Source organism: Nuphar pumila, chromosome 17 (assembly GCF_984573655.1).
Source record: "Nuphar pumila chromosome 17, dmNupPumi1.hap1.1, whole genome shotgun sequence".
In the NCBI taxonomy this organism is placed as follows: domain Eukaryota; kingdom Viridiplantae; phylum Streptophyta; class Magnoliopsida; order Nymphaeales; family Nymphaeaceae; genus Nuphar; species Nuphar pumila.
In genome coordinates this window covers 65762119-65780048 of record NC_143265.1, presented here as the reverse complement: position 1 = coordinate 65780048, position 17930 = coordinate 65762119, and the positions used below count along the sequence as shown (strand labels likewise).

At 40.7% G+C, this 17930-nt stretch overlaps 1 protein-coding gene across 1 annotated transcript in view; it reads left to right on the top strand.

Annotated features, from left to right (window-relative positions):
• LOC149812075 (uncharacterized) overlaps window positions 1–17025 on the top strand; it is an 83516-nt gene extending 66491 nt beyond the window's left edge. The window contains 7 exon segments of the mRNA XM_089992574.1: window positions 12584–12679; window positions 12764–12929; window positions 13664–13796; window positions 13891–15657; window positions 15761–15851; window positions 15854–16500; window positions 16588–17025. Of these exon segments, the coding sequence (XP_089848700.1) occupies window positions 12584–12679; window positions 12764–12929; window positions 13664–13796; window positions 13891–15657; window positions 15761–15851; window positions 15854–16074 (2474 nt within the window). The 3' untranslated portion in view covers window positions 16075–16500; window positions 16588–17025.
• Window positions 17026–17930: the final 905 nt, after the last annotated feature.

Genomic DNA, 17930 nt, shown 5'->3' with positions numbered 1-17930 from the left:
ATCAACTATCAGTCAGAGCCCAAACAAGTGCCAATACGACACTCATAAATTTGGCAATCTATATTGACAAGAAGATAGAGATGCACACATAACTCACACCAACAACAAACTCTGGTTTCGCAACACCGAGGTGCACAAAAAATCAATTGACTGATACAACTCACTCATAGAACCAAAGGTCAATCAATTGTCAGTCAAAGCCAAAATAAGTGGCAATACGATACTCATAAACTTGGCAATCTATACTGCCAAAAGATAAAGGTGTACACATAACTCACCCCAACGATCAACTCTGGCTCCAGCACACCGAGGTTCATAAAACTCTCCTCGAAAAGGCCGAATAATAATAATGGATGTATCAAATAGAAAAGTGATGGACTAAACTGTAGCAAAAAAAGGCAACAAGAAAAACCTCAAAAAACACTTTCAAAAAGAGGTTATGAACAAGCGCCGATATATCAATCATATGACAAGATGCAAACAAAACACTAAAAACCTCATATAAAACACAATAATATGCATCACAAATATTATTTCATTAAGCTCACAATAATGCACAAAGAATGCATAAAGAAAGACATTATAATATTCAAAGAACAATATGATCTTATAGATCTAATGCATGTGAAAAATCAAGGAACCTTCTATTATAAGCAAAAGTCCACCCAAAACCAAAAGTGGACAAGCACAAAAGTGGTCACTAGGACACACCCACAAGTGCCACAAAGGGATACACACAAAGAAGGCTCAAATAAAATAATAGAACCAAAGGTCAATCAACTATCAGTTAGAGCCAAAATGAGTGTCAATACGACATTCATAAACTTGGCAATCTATATTGACAAGAAGATAGAGGTGCACACGTAACTCACCCCAACAACCTTTTCTGGCTCCATAGCACTAAGGTGCACAAAACTCACCTCAAAAAGGCTGAATAATAATAATTGATGTATCAAATAGAAAAGTGATGAACTAAATTATAAGCAAAAAAAAGGCAAAAAGAAAAATCTCAAAAACACTTTCAAAAAGAGGTTATAAACAAGAGTTTATGTCAATCATATGACAAGATGCAAACAAGTCACTAAAAACCTCATGAGGCCACATATAAGACAATAATATTCATCAAAAATTCAAAAAACATAAGGCCTTATAAGGAATGCAATGAAATGGTAATTCAAGAGGGAAATAGCCAATAGTGAAATAATCACAATGCCATTAAGGCAAGAACATACAATACTTAAAATATTAATTTTATTAATTCTCATAAATCCACATTCAAGGCTACTAACAGCACAAACACATGCCTATAAGGCAAGAAAACACAAGCCACTAAGGGTGAAAAAGCACTTTTGTTTTAAAAAAAATATTATTTCATTAAGCTCACAATAATGCACAAAGAATGCATAAAGAAAGACATTATAATATCCAAAGAACAATATGATCCTATAGATCTAATGCATGTTAAGAATCAAAGAGCCTTTGATCATAAGCAAAAGTCCACCCAAACCCAAAAGTGGACAAGCACAAAAGTGGTCATTATGGACACACCCACAATTCCCACAAAAGGGATACACACAAAGAAGGTTCAAATAAAATAATATTTTATTGATCATTCAAATCATTCCAGAAGCATTATGCTTAAATTCCCATGTGATGTAAAAACATGTGAGATAATGTTTACTAAAGAGCCATAAAACCAAGAAATAACACTATCACAAGACACAAATGCCACTAAGGTCTCCAAAGAGAACCCTCACAAAAACCTTTACAATAATATTTTTATTAATGATTGTGATGCACTAAGCATGTAAGGCACAAATCATTCAAATGCAATGAGTGTACTCACAATAAACATGTCCCAATAGGCAAGAACACAAGCCATAAATGGCCACAACAAGAGAGCACATGATAACATAAATATTTTTTATATTCTTTTTTAAATGCACATTTAGAATGCAATCATCAACCTCATAGAGGAGTTCAACATAAATACCACAAGTTTCTAAGTCATGCTCACAAGGAATAGCCTAAACAAAAGATCACAACCCTCAAAAATGAAAAAAACATGAATTTGAAGCCATACATAAAGACATGTTTTGATATTTATAACCATGAAATGCTCGAATAAAGCATCTTAGTGCCAAAAACTCATGCTCAAGAATACTAGATCATATACCTACATATTAAATAAAGTTTAAAAAACCTAAGATTCAAACTAGATCTCATAAAAGCATACACATATGTAAATATCATTTCGCAAAGCCAAATAAATATTATAAACCTTATAAAACATTTAATAACTATTCTAAAAAAACAAATCCAACAATAAATTTGAAAAGCATTTAAAGGTTTAGCCTTTAAAACATAACAAATAATTTTTCAAAGATAGGAAAAATGAGTATTTTTCATGCGTAATGCATGAGATAGACAACTTAAGTAAAAAATAAAGATTTAAGATACATACCGGGTCAAGATCTCCCATGAATCCAAGCCATACATCGATCATGATTCCTTTACGAATTACGAACTCGAACTAAAGAGTGCCAAGACCCAAAAAGGCAAAATACCAAGAAAATTTTCTTGACTATGATACCATGTAATGAAATCAAGCGGAAAGCAAAATCATAATGTGCATAAGTACAAAAACAAGTCCTACAAGGGACAATACAAATGCCAAAGGCAATACAAAAGCACTTAAGTGCATACAATGGCTACAAAGAGCCTAAACGTGCACAAGCACAAGTCCAAAAGACACAATACACAAGCCAATCAATGGCAAATACATGAGATCGGAAGAGGCACCAAAGAGCATACACATAAGAACACAAAAAACATAAAAGATAATAACCTTTATTGAGATAGAATGCTTAGGAAAAACATTGCATCTAATGGGATAAGAGCTCCCTATTTATATATGAACAAGAGGACCCATATGGCTATTGAGAAAGTTTCCAACTGCTAGAAATATAGCTGTTGGAGATTTTCAACAACTATATTTCACTAAAAAACAACACTAAATATAGTTGTTGGAGATTTTCAACAACTATATTTCACTAAAAAACAACATTAAATATAGTTGTTGGAGATTCCCAACAACTATATTGACTAAAAGACAAAACTGCCCTTTGTAAAAGTGTAAAGGACAAAATAAAAAAAGAGGTTAGTTCTGCCCCTAAAGAGCATATCCTATTACATGTACAAAATTATCACAATGCTCCTAAAGGGTATTACCTATTACAAAGGGAAGAAAACCAATTTAAAATTATATATATACATTTTAACATGAGGGCCATCTAACAATGTTTCTTATTCTGGGAGTCTATAGTATGTCACTTTCATCGACAATTATTCACGATACACTTGGATATATTTTATGAAGCACAAACATGAAGTTTTTAAAATCTTTAAAGACTTTCATGTTTTGATCCACAATCAGTTGTGATGAGGGACTGCAATAAGGCCAGTATGAAGGAATGCAAACCACTGTTGAAACCTAGCCCACTCCAACAAAAACTCAGTTGTGATGAGGGAGAAGTTTATGATGATCCTACTAGATATCAAAGTATTGTAGGTATGCTCTAATATTTTACATTCACTCTTCCAGAGGTTGTCTATGCTGTAAATCAAGTTTCACGGTACATGCATTGCCCACAAACCATGTTGAAGCCGTCAAAAGAATACTTGGATATTTAAAAGGTACCCTTAGGGATATACTTTGTTATAAGAAGAGGGACAACAATGAAGACATGCTTACAATAATTGTAACAACTAAAAAAAAAAATTATTTGGGCTCGGGTCGGACCCTAATCCGGACCCGACCCGGATCTGTCACGAGCTTAGTCGGCTGCGTGCTAATAAAAGCACGCAGCGACAGAGGGAAGGAGGTCTCTCAAAACCTCCTTCCCCCCCCCCCCCCCCCTTATGCTCTCGTCTCTCTCTCCTTCTCGTCGCTTTCCTCGACCGCCATCTTCGGCAAGCACAACCACCGACCACAGCATCGTCGGATCCCCCCCTCGCCGGTGACAGTCGCTCCTCTCCCTGCTGCGATCTCTCAGCTCATCGAAAGGCCTTGACGTCGGCAACCTGCTCGAGCCTCCACTCTGCGACCTCACCGGCGACGCTCGTATGCCGGCGATTCTTCCTCAGGCGACCCCCAGGTACGCTTCTTTTTCTCCTTCTCTCCTCTTCGTCTCCCACGACTCTCCTCTTCAAGGGTCGGTGAACCAGAGCCACCAATCGTGGTGGCTCTGGGTCCGCCAGGGAGGGAGGTGCTGAGCACCTCCCCTCATTTTTCCCCCTCTTCTTTTCGACAGGCGGTAGGCTGCCGCCTGCATCACCTCTTTTCTTGGGCGTAGGGCTTCAGGGGAGGGGCTGCTCGTGCCTTGGACGGCAGGGTGGTAAGCCCCGCCTCCCCTACCTGCCTCTTGTTCAGGTAGGTCGGCAGGGGCCGAGCCCTTGCCACTTACCCGACAGGTCGGCAGGGGTAAAACCCCTGCCGCCTGTGAGAAGGGTTCTGGCAGGGGGTTTTGGGGCCCCTGCCTGCCCTTTTGTGTTCACAGGGAGGGTCGAGACCCCTCCCTGTCTCTTCTTGGTCATAGGGAGGGTCGAGCCCTCCCTGTCCCTTCTTTTTCACAGGGAGGGTCGAGCCCTCCCTGTCTCCTTTTGTCGTGCAGGGGAGGGTTCGACCCTTCCTGCCTCTGTTTGTTGCGGGGAAGGGTTCGAGCCCTCCCTGCCTACGTGCTATACAGGGGAGGGTTCAACCCCCTGCTTTCGTAATATGCAGGAGGAGGGGTCGAGCCCCCTTCTCGGTCCCTTGATGTTAGGGGAGGGGTCGAGCCCCTCCCTGCTTGTCTTTTATACAGGGGGAGGGGACGAGCCCCTCCCTGCTTGTTTATTGCGTAGGAAAGGGGTCAATCCCCTCCCCGTTTCCGTGTTTCGCTGGGAAGGGGCCGAGACCCCCCTTCCTCCCTCTATTATTCAGGGGAGGGCCGAGCCCTCCCTGTGTTCTGTTTCTGCTTGGCAAACAGGGGCTCATCCCTTATCTTTGTTTCTTTTTGCAGGACAGAACAGGGTCGTCGTCGTTGTCCTTTTGCAGAGATGGAAGAGGACCGAGTCCCCTAGCCCTCTTTGCATATTCGGCAGGCAGGGTGCGGCCTCCTGTCTCCCCCTTAGTGGCTTGCAGGGAAGGGCCTCGCCTCCTTGCTCTCTTGGCAGGCAGGGCGAAGCCTCCCTCGTTGTCTTCTTCGGGCAAGGGCGCGACCCCCTGCCTCCTCGTAGTCCGCTGACAGCAGGTCAGCAGGGGCTCGCTACCCCTGCCCCTGCTTCTTGCGTTGATAGCAGGTGCGCAGGGGCACGATGCCCCTGCCTCTGCTTCCCTTACGTCAGGACGACGAGAGTGCCCCTGATTTTCTATTTTGGTATTAGCTTGCTAAGATTGTTACTTTTGCAGCTCGTGTGACGGACCCTGCTCGCGCTCTGTGACCCCAGTCGTCCACCGCATACACTCGCAGACGCCAGCAAGCTTGCAACTCTCAAAGGTAGGGAAAGATTGCACAAAAGACTTGGACAATTGAATTAAGTTCAATTAACTAAAAATAGAGCATTAAATAAATATATATATATATATATATATATATATATATATATATATATATATATATATATATATATATTTGTACGAGTACGCATTTAACTCAAGGACGCGGTTTCACGATCCTTGTCCTTTACTTTGCCGTTGCGCATCGCGCAAAGGTTTTGCGTTGCACTCCTGCTTACAGTCCTTTACTTTGCTGTCGCGCATCGCGCAAAGGTTTTGCGTTGCACTCTTGCTTACAGTCCTTTACTTTGCCGTTGCGCATCGCGCAAAGGTTTTTGCGTTGCACTCCTGCTTACGGTCCTTTACTTTGCCGTCGCGCATCGCGCAAAGGTTTTGCGTTGCACTCCTGCTTACAGTCTTTACTTTGCCGTCGCGCATCGCGCAAAGGTTTTGTGTTGCACTCCTGCTTACAGTCCTTTACTTTGTCGTCGCGCATCGCGCAAAGGTTTTGCGTTGCACTCCTGCTTACAGTCTTTACTTTGCCGTCGCGCATCGCGCAAAGGTTTTGCGTTGCACTCCTGCTTACAGTCTTTACTTTGCCGCCGCGCTTTGCGCCAGGCTCTTGCTTTTGCATATGTGTTGTTACTGCCTTGCTATTGCAGATGACGCTCAGGTTCTCGCTCATTGCATACGTGTTTGAGGCATCCTCGTGGAGGATGCAAGAGACATCTATCACTCCATCTTGCGACAAGAGTTCAGTCGGGAGCTGACGATACACCTTTGTCTAAGGAGAGGGATACCTCGCAAGGATCCTGGCTCTTCGTGTGCGCAGTCCTACAGAGTCGACTTGAGATTTTAGGGAGCTGCTCAAAAGCATCAAAGACTGCCCCGAATCGAAGCATTTGGAAGGATGCGACTGGTTGGTTCTGCTCGCCTTTTTGGCATATCTCGGGCGATCCCAAATTGGGGGTTCGAGCGAATTTCTTAGCGGGTGTTCTGTTGAGAAACTCATATCTCGTCTATCGAGGCCGGTATCGAGTCATGCGAGACATGTAGATACCTCGATAGCAGATGAGATTCGAGAAAATCACATGCATAATGTTGGCACAAGATACTGTTGTTTCAAAAGATGAAGTAAAGTTGATAAACTTTACATCTTTGTGAAACACTCCTGTTGAGGCTTCTATTGAGGAGCTATACTCCCTTCATCCTAGAGTACTTGTAGTCGTGCACGACACGTCTAGTACTGCGATGATCGGATGAGACGGTCGTGCGACTTCGAACAGTGCTAAATGCACAATGTTGTAATCACATAAATGACCTCACATTTGCCTTCACAGGCAAGATGCTCGAGTGGTTTAAAGACCACAACATAGGATGGGTCGTTAGTTAAGCAACCCGTAACGCACCCATTCGCTTCTGGTTGTTCTGTCAAGGAAGAGGACAGAGCAGTACAAAACTCCAATAGACAGGTTGTTAACAACCACCCCACGGGCAATGATCCGACATCCTCAGTCATTGGAGTTAAGGGAAAAGGGGCTACACAAGTTAGCTTAACACTTCTGCAGAAGTTGGATGCATCCGTGACACTGTTTTTCAGCCTCTGGGGAATCTTCTCTCGGCTAAAGCCGTCCCCTTTGGAGCGGACTCAACTAGCTATTCGGGTTATTGAAAATACATAGAATAACAGACGCCCGAACTAGTCTCAGTTGTTTATACGTTTTGCTTGCGCGTACCCACATGTCAGTAATATCGAAACATAAAGTTTGTTCACACTGGTCGATCGCTTGCTTGTTCGGTAGTTCAGTATGCTACTCGTTGAGCTGTGCACGCCTGTCAAGGCGTTACTCTAGTTGGTTAAACTGCTTACGCAGTTCTTTGTAGAGTAATAAGGAGTTTCTCATACTAGTTAAATGCTTATAATAATAGCATTATGCCAGTTGCTACATATTAGCATGTGACTTGCTTTACCCTTTGGTCGAACTGTTTGGTGCTTATTGTAGCGTAACACTTGTTGGCTTGCATCTCTTATGATTGATGTGATTGCATACAGCTCGTAATCTACGAACTGGTGTCAACTAGGATTGATGTGGCCGTTTGTCTTATAAGCTGCTTACATATTGTGATATAACTGTTGTCGTATGATTGCTTATGAATGGCTTGTGATGCAATGGTTTATGCCTTATGATTAATTTAATTACTTGTTGATGGACTGAGCCATTTTATGGTAATTGTATGTTTTACGAGTGCTTGTCTTATTCAGTTGTTTTGTTTGACTGTCAGATAGAGTTAGTTACTCTTCGCCTATAGAATCAACTGGATTGCCATATCTGTGTGTTCTCATGTGTCGTTTACGCATGCTTTGAGGTCCTATTTGAGGATTGCAATATTCTTTGTGACAATAATACGATGCATATTGCTGAGATACATGCTTGTGCCCATATTGTGGCTACTCACCCCGAGGCGGTCAATGGTTCAGAGCAGTCGATTATTGATGCATGTATCACTGAGTGAGGTATCTGCCGAGGACCTGATCTCCAATGGATTATCTGCGAGGGCGTGTATGATCAAGACCAGGTATCCGGCTAGAGTGATAGAATTTCTATGAGGATGTACACTGTCCACGAACGGGTAGCCGCAAAGACGGTGAAGTCCTGTGAGGAAGTGTATGGTCCACGACCAGGTATACCATTTAGGGCGGAATTCCTTGTGAGGTTATACATTTCCCAGACCAGGTGATCCGGTGTTGATCTTGTTGATTGTAATAGTGGCTATCGACCCTGAGAGCGGTCATTTGTGTTGATGCGTGTATCCAATGATTTTGATTGGATATGATGTTTGTTGGGGACCGATTTCCCAAAGGTCTCGTTATGAGGGTATGTATGACCAAGACCAGGTATACCATCTAGGGCGGTAATTCCTTGTGAGGTTGTACATTTTCCAGATCGGCTAATCCGGCTAGAACGGTAGAATCTCTGTGAGGATGTACACTGTCCACGAACGGGTAGCCCCAAAGACAGTGAACTCCTGTGAGGAAGTGTATGGTCCAAGATCAGGTATATCCTCTAGGGCAGTAATTCCTTGTCAGGTCGTATATCTCCCGGACCGAGCGATCCGACGTGGATCTTGTGTTTTTGCTTACCATAAAAAGTTATGGTGAGCTGTGATGCTCTTTTGAGATTGTTTGAGACAGTCAGTTATAAATTTATAGCTTCGGCTTTCTGTTTTAGTATGATTATATGCAGGACTCAGATGTGAGAATCAGATTGTTAGCGATTTGAGTTAGTGATCATGTTTTAGACCTTCTACGGAAGGGTGGGCTTTTCTGGGAAAATATGACGCCTTAGTGAGTCATAACCGGTGACTGTTGGCCACGTAAGGCTTTGAGAGATGAGAATAGATTAAGGTTGTTCAGGACAAAGCGTTTGTTAGAAGTCGTGAGAGCGACAAACGATGTCCTGATACTGATTCAATGCAAAGACCTCGTTCTAGGAACGAGAACAAGCTAGTTGCGTGGTGGTTCACAGCCTACGATCAATTGAATCGTATGTTGCGTTTATCAGTTGAACTGCTTACTTGCTTTGAACTGCTTACTCGTTTGCACTACTTATTCGCTTGTACTAACGCGTTTGCACTATTCACCTGCTTGCATTGCTTACCTGTTTAATTGCATATCTGCTTTAAACTGCGTAACCTACTGAATTAAATGTACTTAATTCAGTTTCCTGTAGTCTCTCTTGTGCATCTACTAGTTTTTCGCGAAACTAACTCATTCTATGGGTACAGGTGATGATTAGGTACACTACGGGCGATGGCGCGATTGCAAGATGACTTCAAGACTTCTTTTTCCTGCTCTTAGCTCGCGTCCTGGACGTTTTGGGTTTGTAACGGATTTTTCTTGGGATATCCGAATCTTGTGAGTTTTGGTTCTTTAGCTAACGTGCCCAAAGTTGTCAGTTTGCCTTCTGATTTAACAAAAGAATAGCCTTCCGCTGATTTCATAAACAAACTCTGAAGGAAAAAGATTTTTTTCTAGTCTCCTGCCAGTTTTCTAAAAGGTTCGCAAGTTTGAAATTTTGGGGCGTTACAGTAATGGCTTTCTCAGATGCAGATTGGGCTAGAGATCCAGATGAACGAAGGTCATTCTCATGGGTATTGCGTTTTTATTGGAAAAAATCTTGTTTCATAGAGAAACAAAAAGCAATAGCTCGTTCCATCACTGAGGCTGAATATCGGTCCATGGCTGTAGCTTCATCAGAGGTGACATGGACTAGATATTTATTGACTGATCTAAATCAACAAAGACTGAGTTCCATTTTATTTTGTGATAATCAAAGTGCGATGAAGATTTCACTTAATCCAATACAACATGGAAGGACAAAACACATTGAGATAGATCAGCACATCATTAGGAACAAGATAGAAAGTGTTGAGATAGATCATCACTTACATTGTATTTCAGCCCTAATCCATTAAGTGTCTGCTGCACTTTATCTTTCTCTGAGACCTCATGACAGGCCATAGCAAGTTGATCAATAATCTGCTTCATTTTATTCAAGTACTCCATTATGGTCATGGTGCCCTTTTTGAAATTCTAAAATTCTCTTTTCAAGAACATAACTCTCATTTCTGAGAGTCGAGAGTATGTTTGAACCAATTTACCCCAAAGTTCCATAGTCATGCAATCATTAGGAATACTAATCAGAACTTCCAGAGACAGTGTGGATGTGATATATTTCTCGAGTGCCTGGTCACGCTTCATCTAGAAGACAAAATCTGGATTCCGAACTTGAGTGGTGACAACAACCACTTTTTCATCCTTTTCTTGCACAATAAATTCGGATATTCAGGTGACACGAAAGATCTTGGCTGTGGATAAAGGGAATGATTTGTCTTTTCTACGTGAGAAAATTTGTGTTGGTAAGTTTTTTAGAGACGAGTTGATTCAAGAAACTTGTAAAAAGAGTAGAAGGTATGGAAGAATCCATCACAAGAGATTTAAGAAAACAAGAATATAAGACGGAAAGTGGCGTGTTTATGCTCAAATAAATAGCCGAAAATCAATAAACCATGAAGATATGAAGATAACTGATATTCAGTGATAAACTGGTCTGCAGTTTTTCTTTTCTTTTTGCAGGAACCAGATAGATATGCAAACTGAAAACGATTTAACTTCTAGGATTGATTTAGAGAAGATTTAGAAGCGAAAACGATTTAAGAAAGAGATAGAATAAGGTATTCACTTGAGTTTAGGGTTTCACATGAAAAACAATGCAGCAGCAAAGAAAAGGATGTAGAGATTATTTCTTAGGGTAAAAATATACCCAAAATAAGATAGAACGAAATATTTTAGGGTAAACGATGAACCCAAAACATGAGAACAGATTTTAGAGAACAAAAAATAGATATTTTGTGCTTTAGAAGAAGAAATCAAGAGGAAGAATAGGAAAAATGAGAAAAGAAAAGACATGGATAAGAAATAAAGAAAGAACCAGCCAAGCTTTTGATTTCACCTTGATAACCAATCCAGAATCGAACTTTGCTCTAATACCATGTAAATTAGAGAACCACCAGTCTAGAGAACGAGAAGACAAGAAGAGATGGAGAGAGAGAGAGGAGGAGGAGGCTGCAGGAAATCCCAAAACGTCAATACCCTAGACGTATGGGAGGCTTTCTTTTATTGTATAGAATTGTAACTGATTACATCGTAAAAGTACAATACTAACCCCAAACTTTAATGTACAACAAAACATATAAACAGGGGTAAAATAGACAAATGTAAATACAATACATAATGTCTTTTACAAAGAGACGTGAACCTGGATCCAATTATGGATCTGGATCTGGATCCATGACACACATCACGTCCCAATAAGTTTCTGCAGCCCTTCTTTCTCCTGTCTCGTTTCTTCCTCTCCTCTTGGTTTCTGGTAACACAGATCTGAATTTACACTGTCTTCATAAAGCATATGATATGTCATTATGTCTCTGACCTGTGGTGGAGGTAGTTATTTTGCAAAATTGAAATTAATTTCATTTTCCCACTTCATGTAGCATGCTTGATTCATTTAGGTTGATATGTGAAAATAAAACAAGAACTATGTCACATGGGTGCGGGTGCAGGTACGGGTACGGAGCAATTTAAAAAATTTTGGACACGGGGACATGGCTATATATATATATATATGTATATATATAATAAGACTCGGTCAAAGTTGTGCCCATTAGGGGACACGGCTATATATATATAACAATAATAAGACTTGGCTATATATATATATATATATAAAAGGATCATTTTTTTAGTTTTTATATGTCTTTTGCCCTAAAAATGGACAAAAATAGACTCGGTCAAAGTTGACCGAGTCCAAAATGTGAACGGACTCGGCCCCGGTGCGTTGACCGAGTCCGACACTTGGTTGACCGTGTCCGCCCCGTGTCCTAAGCCGCACCCGTGTCAGACGTGGGTGCGTTGACCGTACAACCGAGTCCGTGTGACTTAGAACAAGAACTAGTTATCCATGAAAGGAAATTGTTCTTTTTGAAGATTGCTTTTCAGGGACAGTGATTTTGTATGGCTTGTGAAATTGGTCTCAGTAGCTGCACACAATAATTAGTAAAAAATTGATGTCAATATACAAATATGACATATTTTACACAATAATTTATTGTATAGTTTTATCAAGTTCATGAATTTTATAGTTATGCATGGTTTTCAGTTATTTGTCTACTAACAAATGATGTGTCAACCTGATTGTTGTTTGTTTGATGTTAGGAGACACTCTGGTTGATGTGCTTTTTTTGGATCTTTTAGCTGTTTTTGCTAGCTAATGCATTTTCTGATAAGACATTTACAAACACTATACCTTATTTGTTTGAAACATGGTGAGGGAAATAACTTGTAGCTGAGAATCTAACTGCAGAATCATTCGAGTTACTTGTAAAATCCGGTTTTCTGCCACCGAGTGACTGCATACTGTCAATGACAATCAATTCATTTTTTCTTCATAAAAGGTTTAAATAATATTTTCCAATTGTGGGGTACAGGATGGTACGATGTAACAGTTCTTCCGTCACATGAATGCAAATGGGCTTTTAAAGAGGGTGATGTAGCTGTTCTTTCTTCTCCCAGGCCGGGGACAGGTATTGGATTATCATCCTTTTCTGTGATGCCATACTTCAATCTATGAATGTTTCCTGATTTTCTTTTGTGTTGCGTCTGAACAGTTAGATCCAAGAAAAATAACCATGATGGTGCATGTGAAGATGACTTGAAATCTGAAGTAACTGGACGAGTAGCTGGTACTGTTAGGCGGTATTCACCAATTGATACACGTGATCCTATGGGAGCTATTCTTCATTTTTATGTTGGAGACATTTATGATTCTAATAGGTAAAGTGGCGATACCTGCAAGTAGTTACCTATTTGTGCATGCATGACTTTTCCATCTACTGATATACCATAAATTGTTTCTACTTACTATCAGATTTTAGAAATTTCAGATTCATTAATATTACTAACATTGGGGTTTATCTTATGATGAGTCCATATTTACAAATCTCTGCAAGATCTTGAAAATGTCACAATTTGTCATGATGTTTCATAAGATTCCAATATGTTGTCTATTTTTAGAATGCTGTCAAATTATTGTAATATTGAAATTTTTATATTAAAGAATTTCCTTTGTGTTTTCATCGTTTTTCCTAAATTTTGTAAATCTTATGTGGGGTGATTTTTTTTCCAAGATTTTCCTGAAAAGTATAATTTTACTTTATCATGAGATATTCCCTTGCTGAAACAATCCTTGATTACGAGATTTGTGTGGCATTGGATGAATCTTGCAAGTTGGCCTGAGATGTGAGATGCAATTGGCTGTGTACTTTTGCCTCACTTTGGTTTGTTTAAGTTGTCTTACTTTGGAACATTGCACAGGACTTAACACAATGACTTGGCCTTCAGTTGCCATATTTCTGAGTTGGTACAAGTCAAACACCTCAACTCAACGAGTTGCCAGGGTCAAAATGGACTGTGACTCAAGGTCAAGTCTCAATTTGACTTGTAGATATATAACCTTCTCAAAAATTCCGACCACTCTTGACTTGACAATATTTTGCTGGCATTTTCAGTAAGGTGGATGATGATCACGTCTTGAGGAAATTTGTGCCAAAGAGTACTTGGTATCTGACAGTGTTGGGTTCTCTTGCGACAACTCAACGGGAATATTTGGCACTTCATGCATTTAGCCGTCTCAATTCTCAGGTGTGTACTGAGATGACATTAAATGTGATATATAAGCTTGATTGGTCTTCACAAGGAACACATTGAGATCGCATATATATGTTTTTCCATGCAGATGCAAAATGCAATTCTCAAGCCTAGTCCAGAATATTTTCCAAAATATGAGCAGCAGACACCAGCGATGCCTGAATGCTTTACACCAAATTTTGTGGACTATTTACACCGGAACTTTAATGGACCACAGTTAGCGGCTATTCAGTGGGCTGCAATGCATACAGCTACCGGTACGAGCAGTGGTGGAATGAACAAAAAACCGGATCCTTGGCCTTTTACTTTGGTTCAAGGGCCTCCAGGAACAGGAAAGACGCACACTGTATGGGGAATGCTAAACGTTATACATCTTGTTCAGTATCAGCACTATTACACTGCTTTACTTAAGAAACTTGCACCTGAAAGCTACAAGCAAGCTAATGAAAGCAGTTCTGAGAGTGTCTCTTCAGGATCCATTGATGAAGTGTTGCGGAATATGGATCAGAACCTTTTTCGTACCTTGCCCAAGCTTTGTCCAAAGCCTCGCATGCTTGTTTGTGCTCCTTCAAATGCAGCAACAGATGAGTTGCTGGCGCGTTTGCTGGATCGTGGATTCATTGATGGTGAAATGAAATTCTATCGACCAGATGTTGCTCGAGTAGGTGTTGATTCACAGACACGTGCTGCACAGGCTGTATCTGTGGAGCGAAGAACTGAACAACTTTTGGTTAAGGGACGTGAGGAAATTATTGGTTGGATGCATCAATTAAAAGCACATGAAGCACAATTCTCACAGCAGATATCTTGTCTCCAAAGGGAACTTAGTGTTTCTGCTGCAGCTGGTCGTTCTCAAGGATCTGTAGGTGTTGATGCTGATGTTCTTGTCACACGTGATCATAATCGTGATACATTATTACAAAAGCTGGCAGCAGTTGTGGAGGGAAGGGACAAAGTATTGGTTGAGATGTCTCGCCTTCTTATTCTAGAAGAAAGGTTTCGTGTTGGCAGTGGTTTTAATTTGGAGGATGCTCGTTCTAGTCTTGAAGCAAGTTTTGCAAATGAAGCTGAGATCGTCTTCACAACAGTCTCAAGTAGTGGCCGCAAGTTATTCTCTCGCCTTACTCATGGATTTGATATGGTTGTTATTGATGAGGCAGCCCAGGCAAGTGAAGTAGCTGTCCTTCCACCTCTTGCTCTTGGTGCTGCTAGATGTGTTCTTGTTGGAGATCCCCAACAACTTCCTGCTACTGTCATTAGCAAGGCTGCAGGGACTTTGTTGTACAGCAGAAGTCTCTTCGAGAGATTCCAGCAAGCAGGTTGCCCCCCAATGTTGTCTGTGCAGTACAGGATGCATCCTCAAATACGTGACTTCCCATCCAGGTATTTTTACCAGGGCCGTTTGACTGACAGTGATAGTGTTATAAACATGGCTGATGAGATGTACTACAAGGATCCTTTACTCAAGCCTTATGTGTTCTATGACATCACCCATGGAAGAGAATCCCACCGGGGTGGATCTGTTTCATATCAGAATATTCATGAAGCACAATTTGCCTTGAAATTGTATGAGCATCTTCAGAAGACATTGAAATCCCTAGGTTGTGGCAAGGTATCTGTTGGCATAATAACACCTTACAAGCTGCAGCTGAAATGTCTTCAGCGTGAGTTTGAAGAGGTTTTGAAATCGGAAGAAGGGAAGGATCTGTATATCAACACAGTTGATGCATTTCAAGGACAGGAGCGAGATGTCATTATAATGTCTTGTGTTCGTGCTTCAAGCCATGGAGTGGGTTTTGTTGCTGATATTAGGCGCATGAACGTTGCTCTTACCCGTGCACGAAGAGCACTTTGGGTATGTTTGGTTTTGAGTTACACATTTTATCCTCTTGTAGTTTTGGATCCTTCATATTCGGTTTGCATCTAAACAACCTCTCACTGTCATGTTCATTGGACAGGTTATGGGTAATGCCAATGCTCTAATACAATCTGATGACTGGGCTGCACTAATTGCTGATGCCAAGGAGAGAAAATGTCTTATGGACATGGACTCCTTCCAAAGGAGTTCTTGATTCCAAAGGCATCTAATTATGCTGCTCTATCGGGTAGAACATCCACTAATACAAGGGTTCTGAGAACAGGAGGATTAAGGCAGAGGCACATGGAGATGTTTTCTGAGGCGAAAACTGGGATACAGCCGAATGATGATGAAAGATCTAACACATCAATCTCCAGAAATGGTGGTTCCTGGAATCCAAAGCAACCTAGGTGAGATTTATTTGGAGGTCCAGATCAATCATCAGATAGATCTCATGAGGCCTGGCAACATGGCATTTTAGGGAGGCAGTCCTGCTTTGGCCTGGCAGAGAGATTTACAGTGAGATTGTGGTGCTCTGTATAGATTTCTCTCTTGCTACTCATGGTGTTGGCTGCAAGCAATATTCTTGCTGCAGTAGAACGTGCCATTCTGGAATCCACTGTCAGAGAATCCAGTGTTCACTTATGAATATTCGAGCAACATTAGTTTCTTCATCCAAAAATATAGGGGAAAGAGGCATGTCAAGAGGATTACAGGCTCATCCTAATGTTTCCTGAAGGCTTGTGTACTGTTATGTAACCGAAGAGGAAACTCACAAGTAATTAACATGTGCAGAAGGAAGCCGAAATTGGAAAATGGTGTCAATTCACCTTGATCATGGTAATTTTTATAATTTATGGATACATTTTTCTGCAGCATTTGTTATAATTTTGTTAATATCATCCCTATGTGTATCATGGATTGCAGGTTGTAGAACCATGTCTCTTGTGCTTTCAACAGCATAAATGCTGCTTGAAGAGCTTGCAGCCTTGTCTTCAAGGTACTCCAGATGCCTTGTCTAGATGGATGGATCAGAAAAGATGACTGTTTGAGTCTCATCCATCTTCAACCTCCTAAAGGTATCCTCCACGTTCTCTGATCCAGCATGTTAGGATATTTATGGCCGTCTAATGAATGTACAGTGTCCAGAATCTGTTGATAGGTTACATGGCAACATGATGTCTGTCTGTTTGTGTATGTTGGCACATGATCTGCTGATTGAGCTCAACTATGATGTATTGCAAGCTGTGCTCTGTAAGCGTGCTTCAAAACTGATGCTGAGCAGTTATAAATCTGTATCACTGCTTTCTTTTTTGGCTGTCTCAAGGGAGATTAAAGTGGTCAACCATGGTAAGTTGTTCTGATCAGACTTTACAAAGCGAAATATTTTATCTTCTATTGTGTACATCTTTTTAATGAAATAAAAGTTCACATTATTTGTTATTTTCTATAAAAAATTGCATTCTTAGGATACTGGAATTTTCTAACAATTTAAGTTGGGAAGGTAACTAGCGCAAGGATGGAAGGAATATAACATATACCCTCCTTCCGTCTAGAATAGGAGTATAGGACACTCCCCTCTTTTGTCCAACTTCTGTATAACCAGCTTCCTGTTTGACATTTCAAAATTGTTGACAAGCCTTTTACTGATATAGCTGCATCAGGAACTGTAGCCAGTTGCAGAGTATGTAGCGACCAACTAAGTGTAGAGACCGAGTAAGAGCTCCACCATTCTGTGCTGTGGTTCAAAACGATGTAATGTTTCTGTCTTCTTTTGGAACATTGATTTTGCTAAATTCAATTCCTTGGAGGGTGGATCAGGTTAGGTGGTCATTTATATGCCATTCATCATGTTCATCCAAGTGATGAGCGGCATCTAACCACCATAGGTAAGTTGGGCCCTATTTGGGTGACTTGACCTATTTGTGACTTTGTTAACCATTTCTATATGCGTGCTGTCTTTCTAAAATAGCGTGTTTTTTGGAAATGCCTACTATTTTTTTTAAATCCTCTTCATGCCCAAAATTGCCAATTCTAGACCTTTTTAGGATATTTTTACCATTTGCACAAGCGATAGATATGTATGTTGTTTGAAGTTCACAATATCTAAATAACTATTAAATTCGCAGACCTGACAACTTTTGTATAAAAAAATTGTGAACATGGCTATCTTGAATCCCAACACAAGCGATTCACATATGAAATGTGTGGATCTTCTGATATTTGCAAGTTTGATGTGAACCTTTTAGAATTTAAAAGTTCAAGCTTGG